The sequence below is a fragment of the Canis lupus genome, chromosome 1 (genome assembly GCF_048164855.1).
Source record: "Canis lupus baileyi chromosome 1, mCanLup2.hap1, whole genome shotgun sequence".
In the NCBI taxonomy this organism is placed as follows: Eukaryota; Metazoa; Chordata; class Mammalia; order Carnivora; family Canidae; genus Canis; species Canis lupus.
The window spans coordinates 76,721,968-76,742,826 of NC_132838.1; the positions used below are offsets into that span (position 1 = coordinate 76,721,968).

The 20,859-nt window shown below is 36.0% G+C and overlaps 1 protein-coding gene across 2 annotated transcripts in view; it reads left to right on the forward strand.

Moving 5' to 3' along the window:
* The window catches only part of UBQLN1 (ubiquilin 1), a 44,912-nt gene that overhangs the window by 19,829 nt on the left and 4,224 nt on the right, over window positions 1-20,859 (forward strand). Inside the window, exons 2-9 of one of the 2 annotated variants that reach the window (XM_072836828.1) lie at window positions 2,457-2,608; window positions 5,126-5,241; window positions 9,586-9,848; window positions 10,320-10,478; window positions 10,657-10,891; window positions 15,892-16,034; window positions 19,397-19,480; window positions 20,725-20,840. In XM_072836828.1, coding sequence (XP_072692929.1) covers window positions 2,457-2,608; window positions 5,126-5,241; window positions 9,586-9,848; window positions 10,320-10,478; window positions 10,657-10,891; window positions 15,892-16,034; window positions 19,397-19,480; window positions 20,725-20,840 — 1,268 coding nt within the window. The remainder of the gene's footprint in view (window positions 1-2,456; window positions 2,609-5,125; window positions 5,242-9,585; window positions 9,849-10,319; window positions 10,479-10,656; window positions 10,892-15,891; window positions 16,035-19,396; window positions 19,481-20,724; window positions 20,841-20,859) is intronic. The other variant, XM_072836839.1, reaches the window with a different exon arrangement.

The following is a 20,859-nucleotide window of genomic DNA, read 5'->3' on the forward strand; positions in this document are numbered from 1 at the left end:
AGAAGCCAGTTAACAAAGACCACATATTATATAATTGTATTTATATGAAATGTCAAGCATAGAGAAATCTGTAGAGATAGAAAGTAGATTAGTGGTTTCTTAAGGGTTGCAGTGATGGGGGAATAGGGAGGTGATAGCTAAAGGGTAATGGTTTCTTTAGAGAAGATGAAAATGTTCTAAAATTGGTGATAATGGCACATATCTGTGAATATACTGAAAACCATTGAATTGTACACCTTAAATGGGCAAAAATTGTATGGTATGTGAGTTATACCTCCATAAAGCATTAAAAAATCCTTTACTATTTTAGTGGGAAGTTAGGATGTAAGAGTAGATGTGTTTTTTTAGTTCGGCATCTTACCTTCAAATCCTAAAATATACTATGTAATTTTATACTTAGTTAAATCCCCCCCCACATGAGGGATATTAAAGATTCTGAAAAGGTTTTCTTTAAGGTTAGGAAACATTTAGACTTAAATTAATCCCATTTTATAATATAAAATAGGTATCATAGTTTATCTAGGTAGGTTGGTTCTTGAAGTCAAGTTTGAATCCTAACCTGGCAGTTTATTAGCCGTGTTACTGAGAGGGACATATTGAACCTCTCTTTGTTTCTGTATCTGAACTAGGATTAAAATCTATCTACCTCAGAGATATTGAGGGTTAAAAGGCTTGGCATAGTAGTAGCTACTATTATTGACCACCAGCAATGTCCTTGATGCTTGCATTTTACATACATTGTCATTCAGTCATTAGAAAACCATGTTATCTGGGGCACCTGCGTGGCTCAGTCAGTTAAGCATCTGCCTTCACCGCAGGTCGTGATCTCAGGGTCCTGGGATCAAGTCCTAAGTTGGGCTTCCTGCTCAGTAGGAAGTCTGTTTCTCCCTCTGTCTCCCCCTGATCATGCTCTCTCTCTCTTTCAAAATCTTTAAAAAAAAGAACAAAAGGAAACCATGTGTTCTGCTGCTCCTTACATTATTACTATTTCTAGTAGCTACCAAAGAGAGAAATGAAGTGTCAATGATAGGAAAATAGTTAAATTATTGATTGGCCTCTCCAGAGGATATTAACAAATGGTGTTTTACAAAGATTTTTTAGTTATTTGGAAATTGTTATCTTAGATAAAAAAAAAGTTACAGATTAAAAGAGAAAGAGCTTAGATGGAAAAACTCTAAAATATTTACTGTGGCATAATTTTGCATCATCTTTATGATAAAACAGTTGTTTACACTGAGTGTTGTAACTTGATTATGGAAAATTTCATTCATACACAAAGATAGCGTATGATGAACTTTCATGCACTTCTCATTTTCAACAATTATTGTCATATATTGCCTGTGTTTTATTTATATCCCTCTACACTTCCCCTTCCCTTCCTTCTGATTTTATAATGTTTCAGATATTATTTAATGTATCTTCCTACTTATTATGACAACCAAAAATACTCCCTTATATTTCCAAAACATTCCCTTGGTGGTAGTGCCTTCATCTCTTGATACCCATTTTTGTAGGGCATTGGGGTAGAATGGTTTAAGATGTAGTTCTTTTCTGAATTTGGACTGATTCTCTGAGGTAGTCTCTTAATGTAGTTTCCTTGGCCTACTCTGAGATCTCCTGATTTAGACAGTGAAGTAAACCCTAGCATATAGGTGATTGTGATAAATATCTGAAAAAACACTGAATTAACATCGAATAAATAAGGGCTTTTTTTTTTTTTTTAGTAGTATGAAGCTCTTTTCTCTGTTTTTTTGCATGTTTTTCTGGTCTCTGGAAAGCCCTTCTTCAGGTTTTCTTGGCTAGTTCCTAATCTTTCTTCAGTTTTCATTGGAAAGCTTTCTTTAACTGCCCTCTGTACTTTGTGTTACTTGACTAATAACACTTTAATTGCTGTCCTTCAAGGAAAGATTTTTTGCTCTGTATCTTTGCATGTGGATAGTGTGTGTGTGTGTGTGTGTGTGTGTGTAGATAATGCTTCTGTTAATAAATGTTGAATGAGGGAGGAAAGTAAGTATAATAGGTATATTGAATTGAAAGTAAGTATAATAGGCTGAGAATATGAGGTTGGCTGTATATGTATTCATCTAGAATGGAGCAGGACTGGAGTGGAAATCTGAGGCATAGATTATTGTAAATTTGGTAACAGCTATGTTACTTGACCTAGAGTTAGCACCACTGATGTAGAAAGAACAAGAATATTGGGAAGAAATGAGTTGTCAGGACTTAGCAGAAAGTTGAAAATAGGACATGTGTACTTAGAAACAAAACCTTAGTGTTGGAGATGAGTGTGAAGTGCTAATACTCATTTCCCACTGTGATCAAGATACAGACAAAAGATGTATCTTTATACTGATTGAATTGTTGCAATATTTGTAGTACCTTTTTGAAGTACTAGTAGAAACTAGACTAGGTGGTGCTATGTAAACACCTATAATAATTATTTTTATCTTATTTAGTTCAAGGAAGAAATCTCTAAACGTTTCAAATCACATACTGATCAACTTGTGTTGATATTTGCTGGAAAAATTTTAAAAGATCAAGATACTTTGAGTCAGCATGGAATTCATGATGGACTTACTGTTCACCTTGTCATCAAAACACAAAACAGGTATGTTTTTAGAAGACTTAGAGCTTTAAACTGTGAATAAATGTTTATACAATTAATCCTTGAATAATGCAGGTGTTAGAGGCACCAACCCCCATGCAATCAAAAATCTGAGTATACCTTTTGACTCCCCAGAATCTTCATTACTCTAGCCTACTGTTGACTGGAAGCCTTGCTGGGAACTTGAACAAACTTATTTTGTATGTTATATGTATTATATACTGGTTCTATACTATAAGCTAGAGAAAAAGGTTATTAGGAAAATACAGTTCTAGTACTCTACTGTCTTTATTGAAAAAAATCTTTATGTATAATTGGACCTATACAGTTCAAACCTGTGTTGTTCAAGAGTCAACTGTATTTCTTTTTTTAATTAACTTTCTTTTTAAAAAATAACTAGTCTTGGCTTTTTTTTTTTTTTTTTTTTTTTAAGATTTTTGTATTTATTCATGAGAGAGACATAGGCAGAGGGAGAAGCAGGCTCCCTGCAGGGAGCCCGATGCGGGACTCCATCCCAGGATCCCGGAATCATGCCCTGAGCCAAAGGCAGATGCTCAAACACTAAGCCACCGAGGTGGCCCTAGTCTTGGCTTTAAATGGCTTTCTCTACCGTTAATATTAAAATCGATTAAAATTCACTTATTTGTTGATAAGTTAAAAAAATGTGATTCAGTAATGCTGATGCTTTCACGTTTGATATTTTAAGGAGTTCATCAGTATCGTCATATTTCTGAATGGTCATAATTCTAAATTATTTGAATTATAGAACAAGCAGATATGTTTTTAGCTATGCTTTCTGGTGTAGAGTGATTTTTGGATAAGATCAAAGGTGTCTATTTCCTTGGTAACCCACAAATGAGTAGCCATATTTCATTATCAATTTTTTTTAAAAGATTTTATTTATTTGGGATCCCTGGGTGGTGCAGTGGTTTAGCACCTGCCTTTGGCCCAGGGCGCGATCCTGGAGACCCGGGATCGAATCCCACATTGGGCTCCCAGTGCATGGAGCCTGCTTCTCCCTCTGCCTATGTCTCTGTCTCTCTCACTCTCTATGTGACTATCATAAATGAATAAAAATTTAAAAAAAAAGATTTTATTCATTTGAGAGAGGGAGAAAGAGCATGTGTGGCAGATGGGGGGGGGGTGGGCAGAGGGAGAGAGAGAAGCAGACTCCCACTGAGTCTGACGTGGGGCTCAATCCTAGGACCCTGGGATCATGACCTGAGCCGAAGGCAGATGCTTAACCAACTGAGCCACCCAGGTGTACCTCATTATCAGTTTTTAAAAGATACTTTTATATTTTGTATCACTAATGAAAGATTCTGCCAAACGTGTTATATTTTCTTTTCACTTGAAATTTTTATATTTAGTGAAAGTTCCTTTAGACTTATTTTGGATATATTTTATCATATAACTCTTATGCATACATAGAAAATAGACATGAAATAAATCGGTTAAAGTCTTCCTAACACTACTTCATGTTGAGTGATTCTTTTGAATCATGTTGACTTCATCATAAATATTCACATTTTTACATATGTGGTGAACCTCTACTGTTGAGAGTTTGTGGTATAGCATTTTGTAAAGATTTGCTACAGTATTTTCTCCAGGCATTTCTCCAAGCCACTGACACTCATTCTACAATATTTTATGCTGGTTTTACCCCAACAGCAAATATTTGCTTCTCTGATGGAAATTCATTTATTCTGTTTCTGTTTCTATACTTTTCTGTATACACATTAGTAACTATTAGTACCAATTAATGGCAAAATCTTCCTGAAGACATTTTCTGTGCTATTAAACACAGCATGTCTGGTATAATCACTCAGTTGAAGTCATACAGAATACCTGTGTGCAGGCATGACAGTTGATGCCTGGTTGTCAGCAATTATAAGACTTCTTGATTGCAGAAATGCCAGAATGAAAAAAACGTACATCTTAGAACAATGAATGAAGCAGTGAGTGATTCAGAACTCTTAACTGGTATCAGGTGGAAGGGGTGTCCAATAAAGTATCTTTTTTTTTTTTTTTAACATAAAGATAGTATTAAGTAATTATATCAATACAGGTTATTACTGGTATTTTCTCAGCCTTTTTTTTAACTTCTAACAATTTAAAGGGGCTGAGTAGAATTGCCTGCCCCCCAATCCTCAAGAACTAAGAAAGAAGGGAGTAGATAAAAAGTTGCTTATATAGTCCAGCTTTGTGGATATGACTAGTCATTGATTTCTCTTCTATGAGTTGACCTGTCTCCATATCTTACATTATTATTATGCCAAATGAAATATTTATTATGTACATGTACTGGAGGGGGGGCAGTTGAAGTATAGTTTAAATTTGTATAGGGTTTTTGCTATGTTTATGTTCTTAATGCTTAATTATTTCAGGTTATTTACCTTATGATAATTTGAATTAGTCTGAAAAGTTACACTTTTATTTCTGAGAATTCTGGAATTTCAGAGGTTCTTTTAAAAATAATTAGCTCCACTGTTTACACAATGATTTGATTATTTTTCCTAGGCCGCAGGATCATTCAGCTCAGCAAACAAATACCAGTGGAAGCAACGTTACCACATCATCAGCGCCTAGTACTAACTCCACATCTGGTTCTGCCACTAGCAACCCTTTTGGTTTAGGTAAATGCCTTTGGTTATTTTATAGAGATAGGAAACTCCTTTTCACCCTCAGGGTGGTTTTGGGTAAAATGATAGAATTAAACGTTAAATCACTTCCACAACAATGACACTTGCTTCTATAGCTTATTTCTTTAATTGTAGGTATTAAGGAAAGTAGTTGGGAATACAGATGTGCTTGGTTAGCTTACATTTACATTTAAGAAGTGATAAATTAGCACTTTTTTTTTTTTAATTGTGAAACAGATCTAGTATATGTGTACCTGATCTGACTGCCACATCATTGAATCTGAGAAAGATTAGCTAATTATTGATCATAAGCTAAGTTAACCCCCTGAATGTGATTTTCTTATTTGTAAAATGAAGGACTCAGATTGCATTAGTGTCTTGAAACTACAGAGGAGGGCTGGGGCTTAGGAGCAAGTCCATTGGCTAAGGAGCTCCTGCATCAGCCAAAACCACTTTTCTTATATCAGTTTTATACTGAGGTTCTGTGGAACGTTTTGTTGGGGAAAAAAGAGTATTCTGAAGCACACACTGAACTGGATAGATAAATGGCTAGATGCTTCTTTCAGTTCTTAGGTTGTATGATAAGTATAATAGTATTTTGAACTGACATTTTATTTTTTAAATTTTATTTATTTTTTAAGATTTTATTTATTTATTCATGAGAGACACAGAGGGAGAGGCAGAGACATAGGCAGAGGGAGAAGCAGGCTCCCTCTGGGGGGCCCAGTGCAGGACTCTATCCCAAGACCCTTGGATCACAACCTGAGCCAAAGGCAGATGCTCAACCACTGAGCCACCCAGGCATTTCTGAACTGACATTTAAAAAAAAAATATGTACAGTTTTCACATATCAAGGATCATACCTTTCCTTTTCCTTTTCCTTTTCTCCTTCCTTCCTTCCTTCCTTCCTTCCTTCCTTCCTTCCTTAAGTTTGTTAGTAATTTAGTTCTGTACAACTATGTTGGAATCATTTTAGGGCATGGCAGGGATTCATAATTGCTTTTCTTTTTCTTTTTTTTAACTTTTACATTTTTGCTGCTCATGTTTTCTGAAATGATCTTAGGTTAAATGTGTCTCTTTTGGTAAATTTTAGATGGCAGGATTATTGGCACGAACAATCTAGAGAGATTAGGGTGAAATGATGAGTTCAGGGTCTTGAAAGGTATTGTTGGAGTAAATCTCTCCCCTTGTCCCTCATTTTATAGGCAAAGAAATTGAAGCCCAGACAAGCTTTTAGTTAATTTGTTTGAGGCCATACATCTCCTTCATTTCCTACATTTCTTTCATTTCCAGTCTCATTCCTACCACCTCCTGTCTGAGTTGCTTTCTTTCATCATTTATTCCATTTACCCTAAGTAGTTAGCTTTCCTTTTTTGATGCCTCTTGTCATGAAGGCCTATCCTATGTATAAAAGCTACAGAATCTCACCACCACCTTTTCCTTTGTTCTTCACTGTCTTTGGAAGAGGTATTTTCCATTTTTTTTGTCTGTATTTCCCTTTCACTAAGTTTGCTGTGCTCTGTTTTTTTCCCCCGTCACTTCACTGAAAATTACTTTGATAAAGTCACCATTGACCTCTTGGCTTGCTGAATTCAAGGGACACATTTTTGTTTTAATTCAGTTTTTCTCAGTGCTTACCAGTCCTTGAAATTTTCTTCCTGTTTTTCTCTGGTTAATTCCAGACTTTTTTTTTTTTTTTCTTTCTCATTTATGGGTCTCTCTTGATTGGTATTGTTCCCCAGAGTTCTGCCTTGTTTTTCTTGTTATAACATTATCCTCCTCCTGTATCTTGGTAACTTTCAAATCTGTATGTCAACCCATGGCACTTGTGAATTCCACGTCTTGTATTAAGCACTCCTCTTTGATATACCTGATGTTCTCTAAGTACTTTACCTGTGTGTGTGTGTGTGTGTGTGTGTGTGTCTTCAGAAAGCAAAGGAAAACAAATGCAGAAACCCTCATCTTGCCCCTCAAACTACTATCTTTTCCCCATTAAATCTCTTTCCATACTGTTTCTCTCTCCCACCCCATGCAATAATTATCCCCTGTTGTTACTTCCTTGATGCAGTTCCTGGACTTTTCAAATCTGTAATGTTTACTCTGAGTCATTTCCACACTGTTAATAGAAGAAGAACATCTGAAGTGACTGTTCTGCCTAAAATCTTTCAAGGCTTTATGATTTAGTTTTTACCTACCTCTTTGTTCTTATTTCTTAACTCAGCTCAACAGTTTTATTAGAGTCTCTATCCTTTGGTAATAGATAACTGCAGACTCAGTGGCTTCTTAACACAAAGCTTAATTTCTTGCTCCAAAGCTTTCCTTCATTCTGCATGTTTTTCACTGGTCAGTGAGGCTCTCATCCACATGGTCAGTCATCAGGGACAAAGACTAATGGAATCCTGCCATCTTATAGCTGCACCACTTGGGACATGGCAGAAGAGATAGCTAAGAGTCCCATGCTGGACCTTCTGTACTTTGACCAGAAGTGACACACATGTTTTAAAGTCCTTTGGTCATAACTAGTCACTTGGGCCTGTCCAACTGCAAAAGAAATAAAAGACTGCACGTGGAATGTTTGGTAAGCACTACTCTCTGCCATTCCAGTGATACTGAATTTTTTGATTTCAAGAATACATCAGTAGTCCTATTTGTCTCTCTGCCTTTTGTATATAGAGTTTGTTGTGTTTAGTATTAAATCTTTCTTCCAGTCCTTCCCATTTCTTCACAGCTTATTCATTCTCTATACTCATTAAGTGTCATCTTATGAAAAGCAGCCATTCCACTTAGGTACTGCATCACCATATTATCTTGTGACCATTTCTATTAAAGTACTTATTCTGTATTTATTTTCCATGTGTTGTCTTTCCTACTATATTGAGTTCTGTATGTAGTACTTGTTTCTTGTCACGTTTTTCCCTATATGTGTAGCACAGTCCCTGGCCTATTAGAAAATGCTCAGTAAATAAGGAAAACAAATGCAAAAACTCTTCTCTTGCTCCTTAAACTACTACCTCTTCCCCACTAAATCTCCATACCTCTTCTCTGCCCCATCCCATGCAGCTATTCCCTGTTGTTATTTCCTTGAATGAATGCGTTTGGTTGGTTATGCAATTTTTACAAAGTTAACATTTTATGATGATCACTCTTTCATCTTCTTGGGTCTATTAGGTTTTTCTATGACTTAATTCCTCCAAAGAGACACCTGTAGTATGTCCTGTCCTTTTCTCTCCTTGATTGGTAGCACCTCTGTTCGAAACAGAGTTTGTAGGTGAATTTTTCTTGCTGAACTTAAGCTAGTCTCCTAGAAAGAGATTATTTACAAGTATAAACCCTGCATATTTTCATCTCTTTTTGAATGGGCATATTCTAGGGTATCTCTGTGACATCAGCCAATTATCCAGCACCATCTGGGTGTCTTGTAGTAGTACAGTTCTGACAGTACCTACATGGAGGTAGTGTCCTATCCTACAGGTTTAAAAGTGAGTCATTCAGTCCCCCAAGACTGCCTCTTCAGACCAGTCTGGGGACTGGACCATGTGTTTTGACCTGCAGACTATAAATTGTGTGTGTGGGGGGGCTTTCCACAATTCCCCTCCATGTTTGGTAGTTTGCTAGAATGGCTCACAAAACTCAGGAAAACCCTACTTACGTTTACCAGTTTATTATAAAGGATACTCTTCAGAAATATAAAATGGAAGAGAAGCATAGGGCAAGAAATGTGGGGGTATGGGAGAGTGCAGAGTTCCCATGCCCTAGAAGTGTTCACCAACATAGAAGGTCTCTGCATCTCATTGCTCAAGAGTTTGTTAGAGCTCAGTCTCTCATCTAGTTCTTTTCCCTCCCCTTTCTGGAGGTTGGTGGGTAGGGCTGGAAGTACCAGCTCTTTTGTTACTTGGTCTTTTTGGTGATCACCAATCCTGAGGCTGTCTAGGTGCCCCACAGTAAGTAATTAATTAGCATAAGTGAAGTATGATTTAAAGGGGCTTGTAATGGTATAACAAAAGACACTCCCTTCACTCTGGAGATTCTAAGGCTTTTAGGAGATCTATGCCAGGAATCTGGGAGAAAGACCAAAAATATTGTATTATACCACACATAGGAAATACACATTTTATTTGGTTTTATTATTTAATCTTAAATTAACAAAGTGAATGGGTTTTGGCTAATATTAATTACAGAAATCAAACATGTATTTATAGAAGTAATAGGAATTCTGTTGCTTTAAAATGGTTTTCCATAATGGGACTATTGAGTCAGTATTATTGCATTTTCATATTTTAGCACAGTGATAAAATTTCTGACTTTTATTTATGTATCTTTCTCCCTTTATCTCTTTAGGTGGCCTTGGAGGGCTTGCAGGCCTGAGTAGCTTGGGTTTGAATACTACTAACTTCTCTGAACTACAAAGTCAGATGCAGCGGCAACTTATGTCCAATCCTGAAATGATGGTCCAGATTATGGAGAATCCCTTTGTCCAGAGCATGCTCTCAAATCCTGACCTGATGAGGCAGTTAATTATGGCCAATCCACAGATGCAGCAGTTGATTCAGAGAAATCCAGAAATTAGTCATATGCTGAATAATCCAGATATTATGAGACAAGTATGTGGACAGTTCTTTTAGTTCCGTTAGCTAAGGAATTATGTACTTAGTTCTTAATTATCTATACTTAAGGGGCTTGCCTTTTGTAGATGGCTAAGCTCCATAAAGATTCCTGATATTTGTTCAGGAAAACTCAACAACACACTAATTTGGACTGTTTGAACTTTGAATTTTCTGCTGTATTTTAAAAATCACTCTGAACAGTTATTTTACAGATTCAAGAAACAAAAAGAATCTGGTTCAGGAGATAGGCATTCACTCACAATAGAGTGCTTTTTTCTTGGTGTGACTTGAATGTTAGATTGAGGTGAAATCCGGCAGGAATTATTTAAGATAAGTTTCTGATTTAAATATCAAAGACTGCTACTTCATAGAGTTAGAAAACTTGAAAACAAATCAGCTGTAGTGGTTAATAGCTAAATTAATTCATGTGTATTTCAGTGCCTTTTCATATGGATATCTTTTTCTTAGACATTGGAACTTGCCAGGAATCCAGCAATGATGCAGGAAATGATGAGAAACCAGGACCGAGCCTTGAGCAACCTAGAAAGCATCCCAGGGGGTTATAATGCTTTACGGCGCATGTACACGGATATTCAGGAACCAATGTTGAGCGCTGCACAAGAACAGGTGATAACCTTGGCCCCCAAGGCTTAGGTCCAAGGGTAGTGCCTATTTTAATATAAATATGTGTGTGATTGAAGGGTACCTTTATATGGGAAATACAGTTTTCATTAAGAAAAGAGTTCCATATCTGTTATTTAAAACAAAAGTTTATTCTTTATGATTTTTGTGTCTTTTATTACAGTTTGGTGGTAATCCATTTGCTTCCCTAGTGAGCAATACATCCTCAGGTGAAGGTAGTCAACCTTCCCGTACAGAAAATAGAGATCCATTGCCCAATCCATGGGCTCCACAAGCTTCCCAGAGTTCATCAGCTTCCAGTAGCACCACCAGCGCTGTCGGGGGCACTGGTGGTAGTGCTGCCAGTGGCACTTCTGGGCAGAGTTCATCTGCGCCAAATTTGGGGCCTGGAGTAGGAGGTAGGCTCATAACAATTCATTTTTTTCTTTGTTGTCCTTCTTTGAATAATGAAAACACTTTTTTATGCTTTTAATTTTTGTGCTTTTGTGTGTGTCAAGTAGCTTTTATGAATTATCTTTTCATGTTGCAGGTTTTTAAATGGGTTTTGAATATATAGTGATGAGTATTAATCACTTGTGTGCATTATAGTTAAAGGGTTACTGAAGATTTCCAGAGATTGTGGTGTGTTTTTCCGTTCTCATAAAATGGTTTTGGGAGAAGTAGTAGGTGGTCATTTCATTTCAACAGCAAGAATGCTGAGGGAATATAGTTACCTGTGGACTTCCTACTGGAGCACATGTTTCTTGGCTTTAGTTTGTATTCTAGATCAGTGGATTCTCAAACTCCAGTCCTGGGACCAGGGCTAAGTGAGCTGCATCAGAGCACTTGCCAGGTTTGTTAAAAATCAGATTCCCAGGTCTTAACCTCAGCCTTCATGGATCAGAATCTTCACAGTGGCTTTAAGATCTATGTTTGCATAAAGCTGCTGGAGATTTTGATGTGTGAACAGATTAGAAATTTACTTTTGATCATTTCTCTGTAGACTGGACTTAATAAATAGAAATCCTTTTGTCAGCTATTCAGATGCTAAGACTTAAATCTAAAATATGTAGCTAGAGTAATGGTTTTAGTCCTAGTGGTTAGCATGGAAATGAGAAGAAATGAAAGCATGGGGCTACTTCCTAAAGTTGAGGAGGACTTGGATGTGCTTTAAAAGATACCTGGTGTTTGGCGGAGGAAGTGGAAAGGTGAGGTGCTGGATGAGGATTTTTTTTTTTTTTTTTTTAAGATTTTATTTATTTATTCATGAGAGACACACACACACAGAGAGGCAGAGACACACGCAGAGGGAGAAGCAGGCTCCATGCAGGGAGCTCGATGTGGGACTTGGTCCCGGGGCTCCAGGATCACACCCTGGGCCAAAGGCAGGCGCTAAACCACTGAGCCACCCAGGGTTCCCCTGGATGAGGAATTTTTAGGAAGGTCATTACTGAGAGAAGAAATCATAATAGGGGAAGTCATTGGTGGTCACTCCAAGATATATTCTTTATAGACTATAGTGGGTTTCATGAAGTTTTTGAATGTAATACAAATTTTGTAAAAATGGAAGTATTGCCATTTTAAAAAATTGGACTATATCTGGCATAGTGTTTCAAATATACGGTATAATGATTCAATGTTTGTGTGTATTCCCAAATGATCACCATAGTAAGTCTAGTTCACATCTGAAGTAATACCGTTTTTAAATCAGCAAAACAATTATCCTGCTCTGTATCTTACTTACTGCTTATTTGACTCTTATTATCATTTGAGAGAGATACTTTATTCACATTTCAAAGATCTCAGACCAGACAGAGCAAAGACTAGGCAGATCTCCTGATAGGAGAATTGTTGTTGTTTTGTTTTAAATTATAACATGGTTATCTATGGTAACAACTTTTGTAAAAAATCAGTTTTGTAACTTTTTAATTCAGATTTTTTATTTAATGGCTTGATTTCATGTTATTGTGTCTATCAAAAGAGAACAAAAAACAGCAAAAATGAAAAGACTCTGCTAGCCTAATGATTTGTTAGCATAGTGTACACTATTGTGTTTTTACTCAACTTTTTGCAGTTACATACACATGTATGTACCCACATATACCTATAAAGATAAAACTCTTGACTCCTCTTTTGCCCTGTAAGCATTTACTCTAGAAGGTAAGGAAATCTTAGAGCAGGAGTCAGCAAATTTCCTGCAAGAGGTCAAGTAATACTTTAGGCCCTGCAGGCCAAGAGCAAAGTTGAGAATACTATGAGAAAACACATTATGATAAGTGAAAATATAATAATAATTGAGTATAATACTGTTTCATATATATATCTATGAATGATAGGAATGGAATTCTTTTTTAGGGATAATACTTAATTGATTTTCACAGTTTTTCCTGTTGTCAGAATCAAATTATGTTCATCTGTTAGTATAATATATAATGAGTTTTTACTTAAATATGTACTCATTCCAAAAGCATGTGGTTTTAATAGCATAGTCATCAGTTGGAAGCATTTATAGGATTGTTAGATTCTTCATTGCTTTTAACATGTTATTTGTAGGTCTGATCACTTGCAATTGAATGTTTGGTGGTAGGACCTCAATTACACAGTTAAGTGAATTTTGAAATGTGGAAATTTTCTTTGCACTTGCATTGAGGTCCAAAAAATGCTGCTGGAACAGTAGTATGAACTAAAAATATATACCTACTGTAAATTTGTGGGAATGGAGATCTTGTTTCAGCTTTTTGACAGCAAGAGAATGTATAAAGCAGCTTAACATTGTCATTTGAATAATTTGTTATTGTCACAATCACTACAGTATGAGTTTTACTTGTTTGCATGCTGTTTGCCTTCTAATTATATGGATTGAATTTATTGGGAAATATTACTAAAGTCTCTAGCAAAAGGTAATTTCCAGAGTCATTTGGTGTTTGGTTATGGTGGTTAAGTGGTTCAGAAGAATTTCAGTCTTAGCCTTTAGCTTAAAAAAAAAAAAAAAAAAGTAAAACTTTACCTCCTACAAAACAAAAACTTTACCTCTGCTAAGCCATTAAATTGCTGCTGTGTGGTGTGTGGTTGGGCAAGTCAGAATATTTCTGACAAAAATTCATGGAATTGACTATATGAAGTTCACAGGAGTGAAATGGTATTCACCATTGATATTCCTACTGGTTGGATAACATGATAGTTCAAAATATCTTCCGGTCTACCTACTGATTAATAAGACTGTGAATAACCATAGTTTTTAAATACTTTATATTTTTATAAGCTTTCTGTATTTGTCTAAGTAATCCTTTCAGTCTTCCACATATGTTTTCATCATCATCAGATAGGCACATTTTATCAGATTCTGTTTCAGGATGCATTGTATTAGTGTTTTCTGGACTTCGAAAATAGTTTTGTGTGTAGTTCTATGCAGACTGTTTACAAAGGCTAATTTTTCAGTCACTTTAAGCTTGACATTGACTCCTTAAACACTAACATCTGTCAACTCATTAAGAACAAATACCACACAGAATAATTTCCATTGTTTTTTTTATTGAATATTGATGCTGTGAGCTCAGTGTCCTTTACTCTTGAGAAACTCTTCTCCTTGAGAGACTTAAACGAGTTTATTTTTTCTGGACAGATTTGTATTTGGCTGCTGCAATCAAGATTTCATTAAGTATGCCAATTAATCACTACTAGTATCCTGCTTTTCTTTTTGGCTAACAAAGAAGCCACTTGAAAACTTTACTGGTTGTAGCCTTATTTTCATTTTTTATTTTTGTAAAGAAATCTGTGAGTAGATGGCTGCATTTTAAATTTTTTGTTTTCTTGATTTGGGAATACTGTGATGAGTGCTTAGTCTAGCAATGTTGAAGTATTTTGTATTCCTTCATGTTATTGCATAAAATAGTGTTTTGCTGTCTCATTTGATAAAATAACCCTTGCTCCATTGTACCTTAGAAGCACAATTTTTATAGTCCCAACTCTTTTTCTTTGTGTGCTTATGTGATTGGTATGTTCTGGTAGTTAAGAGAAAAAAAATAACAACATGCTATAGTGATGTGTGTGGTGTGAGGTGTGACTGAGTCCCCGTGGTGTGTGATGCATTCAGCAGCATCTGCAGTAGCAGGGGAGGGGTGGCTGGCCACAGCCTCATGGGAACTACTAGGTATAGGTGTCTGTGGACTGTAAACAAGTGAACAAGACTGTGTTCCAAGAAAATGTTATTTATGGACACTGAAGTTTGAATGGCATATAGTTTTCACATTTCACAATGTTTCTTTAACCATTCAAAAATTTAAAAAACATTTTTAGCTTGTAGGTTGTACAAAAACAGGTCATGGGCCATATTTGCTTTGCAGGTAGTGTTTGTTCAACACTTGTGTTAGAATATTCTTAGACTCCAGGATGTGGAAAATAACCTAATTGAAACAACTTGAGAAAATAGGAAAAAAAGAATGATTACCAAAAAAATCCCAAAAGACCTCTAATAAACCAGAAAGATAAATGGGAATTGTTGAATGTTTTAAGCCTGATAAAATGACTCTGGAGTTAGAGCAGGAGGGAAATGAAAAAACTAAGGAGTTAAGTTTGCGTATAATGAGTTTGAGAATATATTTGAGTTTATCTAGTCAGCAAGTGAAAATCTGGTTATGTGTTGAACAGATTAGTTTTCATAGAAGGTTGAATTTGCATAAATTTAGCAGTAGGTCTCATTAAAAAAAGTTAACAAGCACTTAGGCACATTAGCTGTCACAACCTGTCCATGCAGTGGATACTATTTATTCCATTTGACAGATGGGGAAACTGGAAGTATGAAGAAGCCAAATAACTTGCCCAAGATTACATAAATTAGATTTGAACCCAGGTAATCTGGCTCTGATCACTGTTCTTACTTAGTCTTTGCTCTGATACGTTAAATGTGCCTGCTGTTTTATTCCGTATCAGTCCTGGGTGAAAGTGGAATGGAGGCTCATCCATGAGGAAATCTGGGCGAGAAGAGAGAGGGTTTGGTTCAGTGTGAGCGTATCAGGTGCTGGATGTGGTTCTAATCAGGCAGTCCTAGAGGAAACGTTAGCCCGGATTTACTATGTGGGATTTTTCAGTTAGTAATTTTGACCATACCTAATTTTTGCCTCTTAAGTTTACTTTAGAACTTAGCCCTTTCCATTAGGTGTGATTTTATTGGAAACATAAGCAGAATGTTTTAACATCATAAGCCTTCCTTTACTGGTATATGTTTAGCATGTAGTTTGGGAGATATTCTTTTATAATTCTTAGTTCAATTGATTAGTAATATGTGTGCTCATCTGTAGTTCCTAAAATTACACATGGTATGTACTGTACTTTAAAACTTTCACTTTTGTTTATGTGTTTTTTCCTTGATACAGTGTCATTTTTCTTTCTTTCTTTCTTTCTTTTTTTTTTTAACTTTCAGCTAGTATGTTCAACACACCAGGAATGCAGAGCTTGTTGCAACAAATAACTGAAAACCCACAACTTATGCAAAATATGTTGTCCGCCCCCTACATGAGAAGCATGATGCAGTCACTAAGTCAGAACCCTGACCTTGCTGCACAGGTGAGTTTGTAATTGTATTAGAAAGGACTGTGCAGTGTGAATTGAAAGAGCCTAATCAAATGTGATTTTGGCATGTTTGGGTTATGTTGTGTTACCTAGAAAAGTAGGTAAACTGCACCTCCAATATTTTGGATACTTTGTTTCTTTGCAGTAAACTAACTTCCTCATGTATAATTAAAACAGCTTCATATCTGCTATTCATTGGCTAGAAAGAAGTGAAGGTTTAATTTGTATATATGTTAATTTAGGAGATGAATACAAAGTTTTGGATGACTCTCTGGAAGATATTTAGTGAAATGTAAATCTTGAAAGTGATTAAGTACAGTGTTAATACATTTCTTGGAATACTTGTGTTTATTAGATCATATAAATCTTTGAGGAAATAGTCATGTTCAAAATAGCAGTTATAGGGATGCCTGGGTGGCTCAGTGATTGAGTATCTGCCTTTGGCTCAGGGCATGATCCCAGAGTCCTAGGATCGAGTCCCACATTGGGCTTCCTGCATGGATCCTGCTTCTCCCTCTGCTTGTGTCTCTGCCTCTCTCTCTCTGTGTGTCTCTCATGAATAAATAAATAAAATCTTTAAAAAAAATAGAAGTTATAAAATAGTCTGAAATCATTTGTTAAAATGCAGGGGGAGATTTGTGGAACAGTGTTCTCATTCTTTCCATTATAGATTCCTCTCCAAAATTAGTATGATGGTCTTTTATTAATTTACTCATTTTCTGATTCGTTTTGAAAGGACTATAACTAGGGGAATTAGTGGATCTGAACTCTGGCTGAACACTTAGAATCACTTTGGGAGGGGATCCCAGGATGGCTTAATGGTTTGGTGCCTGCCTTCAGCCCAGGGCGTGATCCTGGAGTCCTGGGATTGGGATCGAGTCCCGTATCCGGCTTCCTGCGTGGAGCCTGCTTCGCCTTCTGCCTGTGTCTCTGCCTGCCTCTCTCTCTCTCTCTGTCTCTCATGGATAAATAAAATCTTAAAAAAAAAAAAAAAGTCACTTTGGGAGCTTTAAAGTTAAAAAAAAAAAAAAAATCTTTCTAACCTGAGAGATTCTGTTGTAATTACATTGCATTTCCCCTATCCCCAAATTCCCTGGGCAATTCTGATGTGTCCCTAGGTTAGGAACCAGTGGGCTTGAAAAAAAAAACCTTGGAGGATGTTAAATAACCTTGATCATCTGTAGTTTATATTTACTGGGTATTAAAAGCTTAGAGTGTTAGGGACTTTAAATCTTTTCCTTTATAGTGTATTCCTATTTTCAGAATTCTAAAAGCTTTTAATCACTTTCTTCATTATGTCAAACAAAATGGTTTTTGTTTTCTGAAGTCTGGAACCATATTGATTCAAGTATATAGCAGATAACTTCTACCCTCTTAATATTTGTAGAATTAGAAATAAAGAACAAGTTTTTGTATTTGAATTTTTGTATATTCTTATTCATATAAAAATTATGAGTTACTAGTATTAAATGCTCAACTTACTGTGATCATGGCACTTTTGTTTAAAATAAATGTGGAAAATATATATGTTTTTAAAAGTCTGTTTGACTAATTAGCACTGAATGTGCATGTCACTTAAAAGTTTGATTTTGGGCAGCCCCAGTGGCTCAGCGGTTTAGCACCACCTTCAGTCCAGGGCGTGATCCTGGAGACCTGGGATCCAGTCCCACATCAGGCTCCCTGCATGGAGCCTGCTCCTCCCTCTGCCTGTGTCTCTGCCCCTCTCTCTCTCTCTCTCTCTCTCTCTCATGAATAAATAAATAAAATCTTAAAAAACAGTTTGATTTTAATACGCACATTTCCAGCCATTTAAACTAACTACATTATACAGTGACTTGAGCACTTCGATATATTGTTTTTCACTCTAAAGTAAAATGTTAACAGAAGGCTAGATATGGATGTCTTTTATTATATACAATTTAGAAATGTTTACAACATACTCTGGTTATCAGCAAATTAAAGTTTGTAGTTTTTCTATGCTGATTTTGTTTTTTAGATATTCAAAAAAGTCTGAGTATAAAAACTATTGTTTATAGTGAGGTAAGTTAGGAAAAATATCTTAAGCAAACAAAATAATGATTTTCTGAGAAAGAATGAATGGGTTTAAGATGTCATGCTTTCTCAAATGACATGAATCCTGGAAGATAAATGTGATAACTTTATTAATCTGTTCTCATAATTAAAAGCATTTTAATGGAGACAATAATGAAGCAGGTTTGTTGATATCAAGTAGGTATTATTTACTGTGAATTTATTGGTCACTTTGAAACAAATATTTGTATATCCGTAAAACACTTCTTCATTTTGTTGAAATTAAATAATTCATTTTGTAAGAATAAAGGAGGGAAAGTGGAATTCTATTTCTAGTGTGTACATATAATTAATTGCTCTCAAATATGGTTAACTACTTGAGGGCAATGATGATTTTACTTTACCCTCCAGACTTTGGACTGGTAAATAGGTGATCAGTAAATCATTGTTAGTTGACTTCATACCATCTGGGAAAGTGATAAAACTTTCGTCTTTTTCAAAGCCATGAGAATTAGTTTCTGGTTATGCTGATTGTGTATCATAATCTTATTTTCGGGTATTAACGTTAATATTGACCCTGACTTGAATTCTTAACACCTATGTGAATGTTAGGAGGCATGCCACTTTTCTCATCTCTGGTGGTAGTGAGGTGAAATCCAGAGGCTAATCTTGGTGTTCTCAAACAGATTTATATCTTTCGGGTCTTAACACATTTTAATACTTTACCCAGAGATCTGTTGGTGCTAGTCCTTGACTGATTTTCACCTAGCAGCTCCATTTCTCTGGCAGGGTGATTGCCGTTCTGCAGTGTTATTTTTCTGGACCTAATACTAGCTGTTTTGCAGTAGGCAGGTAGATAGATATAGTGGTTCCAGATCTGGATTTTTCTCTGTGCTTGCCACTTGTGTGTTGAGGTGTCTAAGCAAGCCATGTATTGTTTCATGTATTGATGCTTATGTTTATTCTGTCAGTGTAGCAGTTATTGTATCCTTCTGAATGCCAGCTATCCCTATTTTTCTTTTAAGGGCATATATTTTCCTTTGCTCAAGGAAAATCCAAAGAAAACGATTGTTTTTATTTTTTAGGATATTGCATGTCATTATCATACTCACCATTCTCATTGAGAGAGAAGATGCCTCATTTTTTTGTTTTGTTTTCTGGAGATCCCTCTTGTGGATAGTATCTTCCCTTCTTTTTTATTCATGTTCTACCTTCCTCTCTGTAAGTGCCAGATTAGGCACTTGGGGGAAGATAGACTATTAAACAAGGTACATTACTTGTTTCAGATATTTCCAGTTAAAAATGTTTGAACACTTGCCCCATAGATGATGCTGAATAATCCCCTATTTGCTGGAAATCCTCAGCTTCAAGAACAAATGAGACAACAGCTCCCAACTTTCCTCCAACAAGTGAGTAAGAAAAGATGCTAGCTATCTTCGGTAATGATTTGCTTGAAAAAGTTTGGTGATAAACATTTTCCTTGCTCTTCTCTGGCTGATAGCAAACCATAGATGTTAGTTTGATACTGCTGTCAATTCACAGAGAATTCGGCTTGATCTTAACTGAGCCCCATTTCACTGCTGACCTTTTGCTCATATTTCTTAAATTCTGAGGAAAGAACCATTTTGTTTTTGCTTTTGAGGATTTAGGATTTGGAATGCTTCGTTAATACCATAAACCATTTCCTTTCACTTTACTAACTTTGAAGTGCTCCATTGTGTTATGTTATGCTTTGTGGTTTAACTAATCTCGAGTAGCAGGAAGGAGCTACCCTATTCTGTTTCTTCACAGGTTTGGTTTCTTTGTAATGTTTTAATTCCTCCAAATTAATGGAATGTTTCTTTTTTTGAGGGGTAGATCTCATTTCCTCAGACTCGGAATTAGCATGATTAAAATTGTCAGTGTTGTCCTACAAGGAAGGTTTTATTATAAAAAAAAAACAAAACCTTGAGGTTGGAATGGTATTTTATTACTTAAAAAGACAAAAGAGAAGTCAGTCTTGGTGTTTTGAAACTAGTAGTTCTAGGGTGTTTAAATATTATACAAATGATTCTTGGGTCTGTAAACTATTATCCAAGGTTAGTTATTGTCCTTTGATCTATTGTAATGATGTTAATGTTAGCCTATCTTTTTTGGTCAGTCAGGTGGTGTTATGTTTGGAAGTAGTGACGCTGAACATTAGAATACACAAACTAACTTCAAATTTGGAACTATTGTTTTAGAGTATATCTTACTGGTAAAATTGTTATATCGGCAACAGATAACACTTGGTTGGGAAGAATCTGTAGCTTTCACCATATTTTACCATGTTATACAAATTGTGCAGTTGGAGGTTGTCTCTTAGAAATAATACTTCTGTCTTCTGTTGGAGAAGGGGAACAGTTGTGGCTTCCAGAGTAGCTCCTGATTATCTTTCCTTATGAAAAATGGCTTTCATGATGGACTTGGGAGCAAGTTAGTTCAGGATTTGCCCTCTAGGTTTGCTGTCAAGGAAGAGGTGCTTGTGTTTATCTGGGGAAAGATTATGGATTACCAGTGTCTGGGAGTAAGGTTTTAGATTTTCTCTGGAAATGTAGCAAAGAAACATTTAAATTTTACTTTCACTGATTGTAATTAATTCCTTTGTTAACCACCTGTTTTCTTTCTTCCTTAGATGCAGAATCCTGATACATTATCGGCAATGTCAAATCCTAGAGCAATGCAGGCCTTGTTACAAATTCAGCAGGGTTTACAGACATTAGCAACGGAAGCCCCTGGCCTCATCCCAGGGTAGGCTCATTTGGGGATG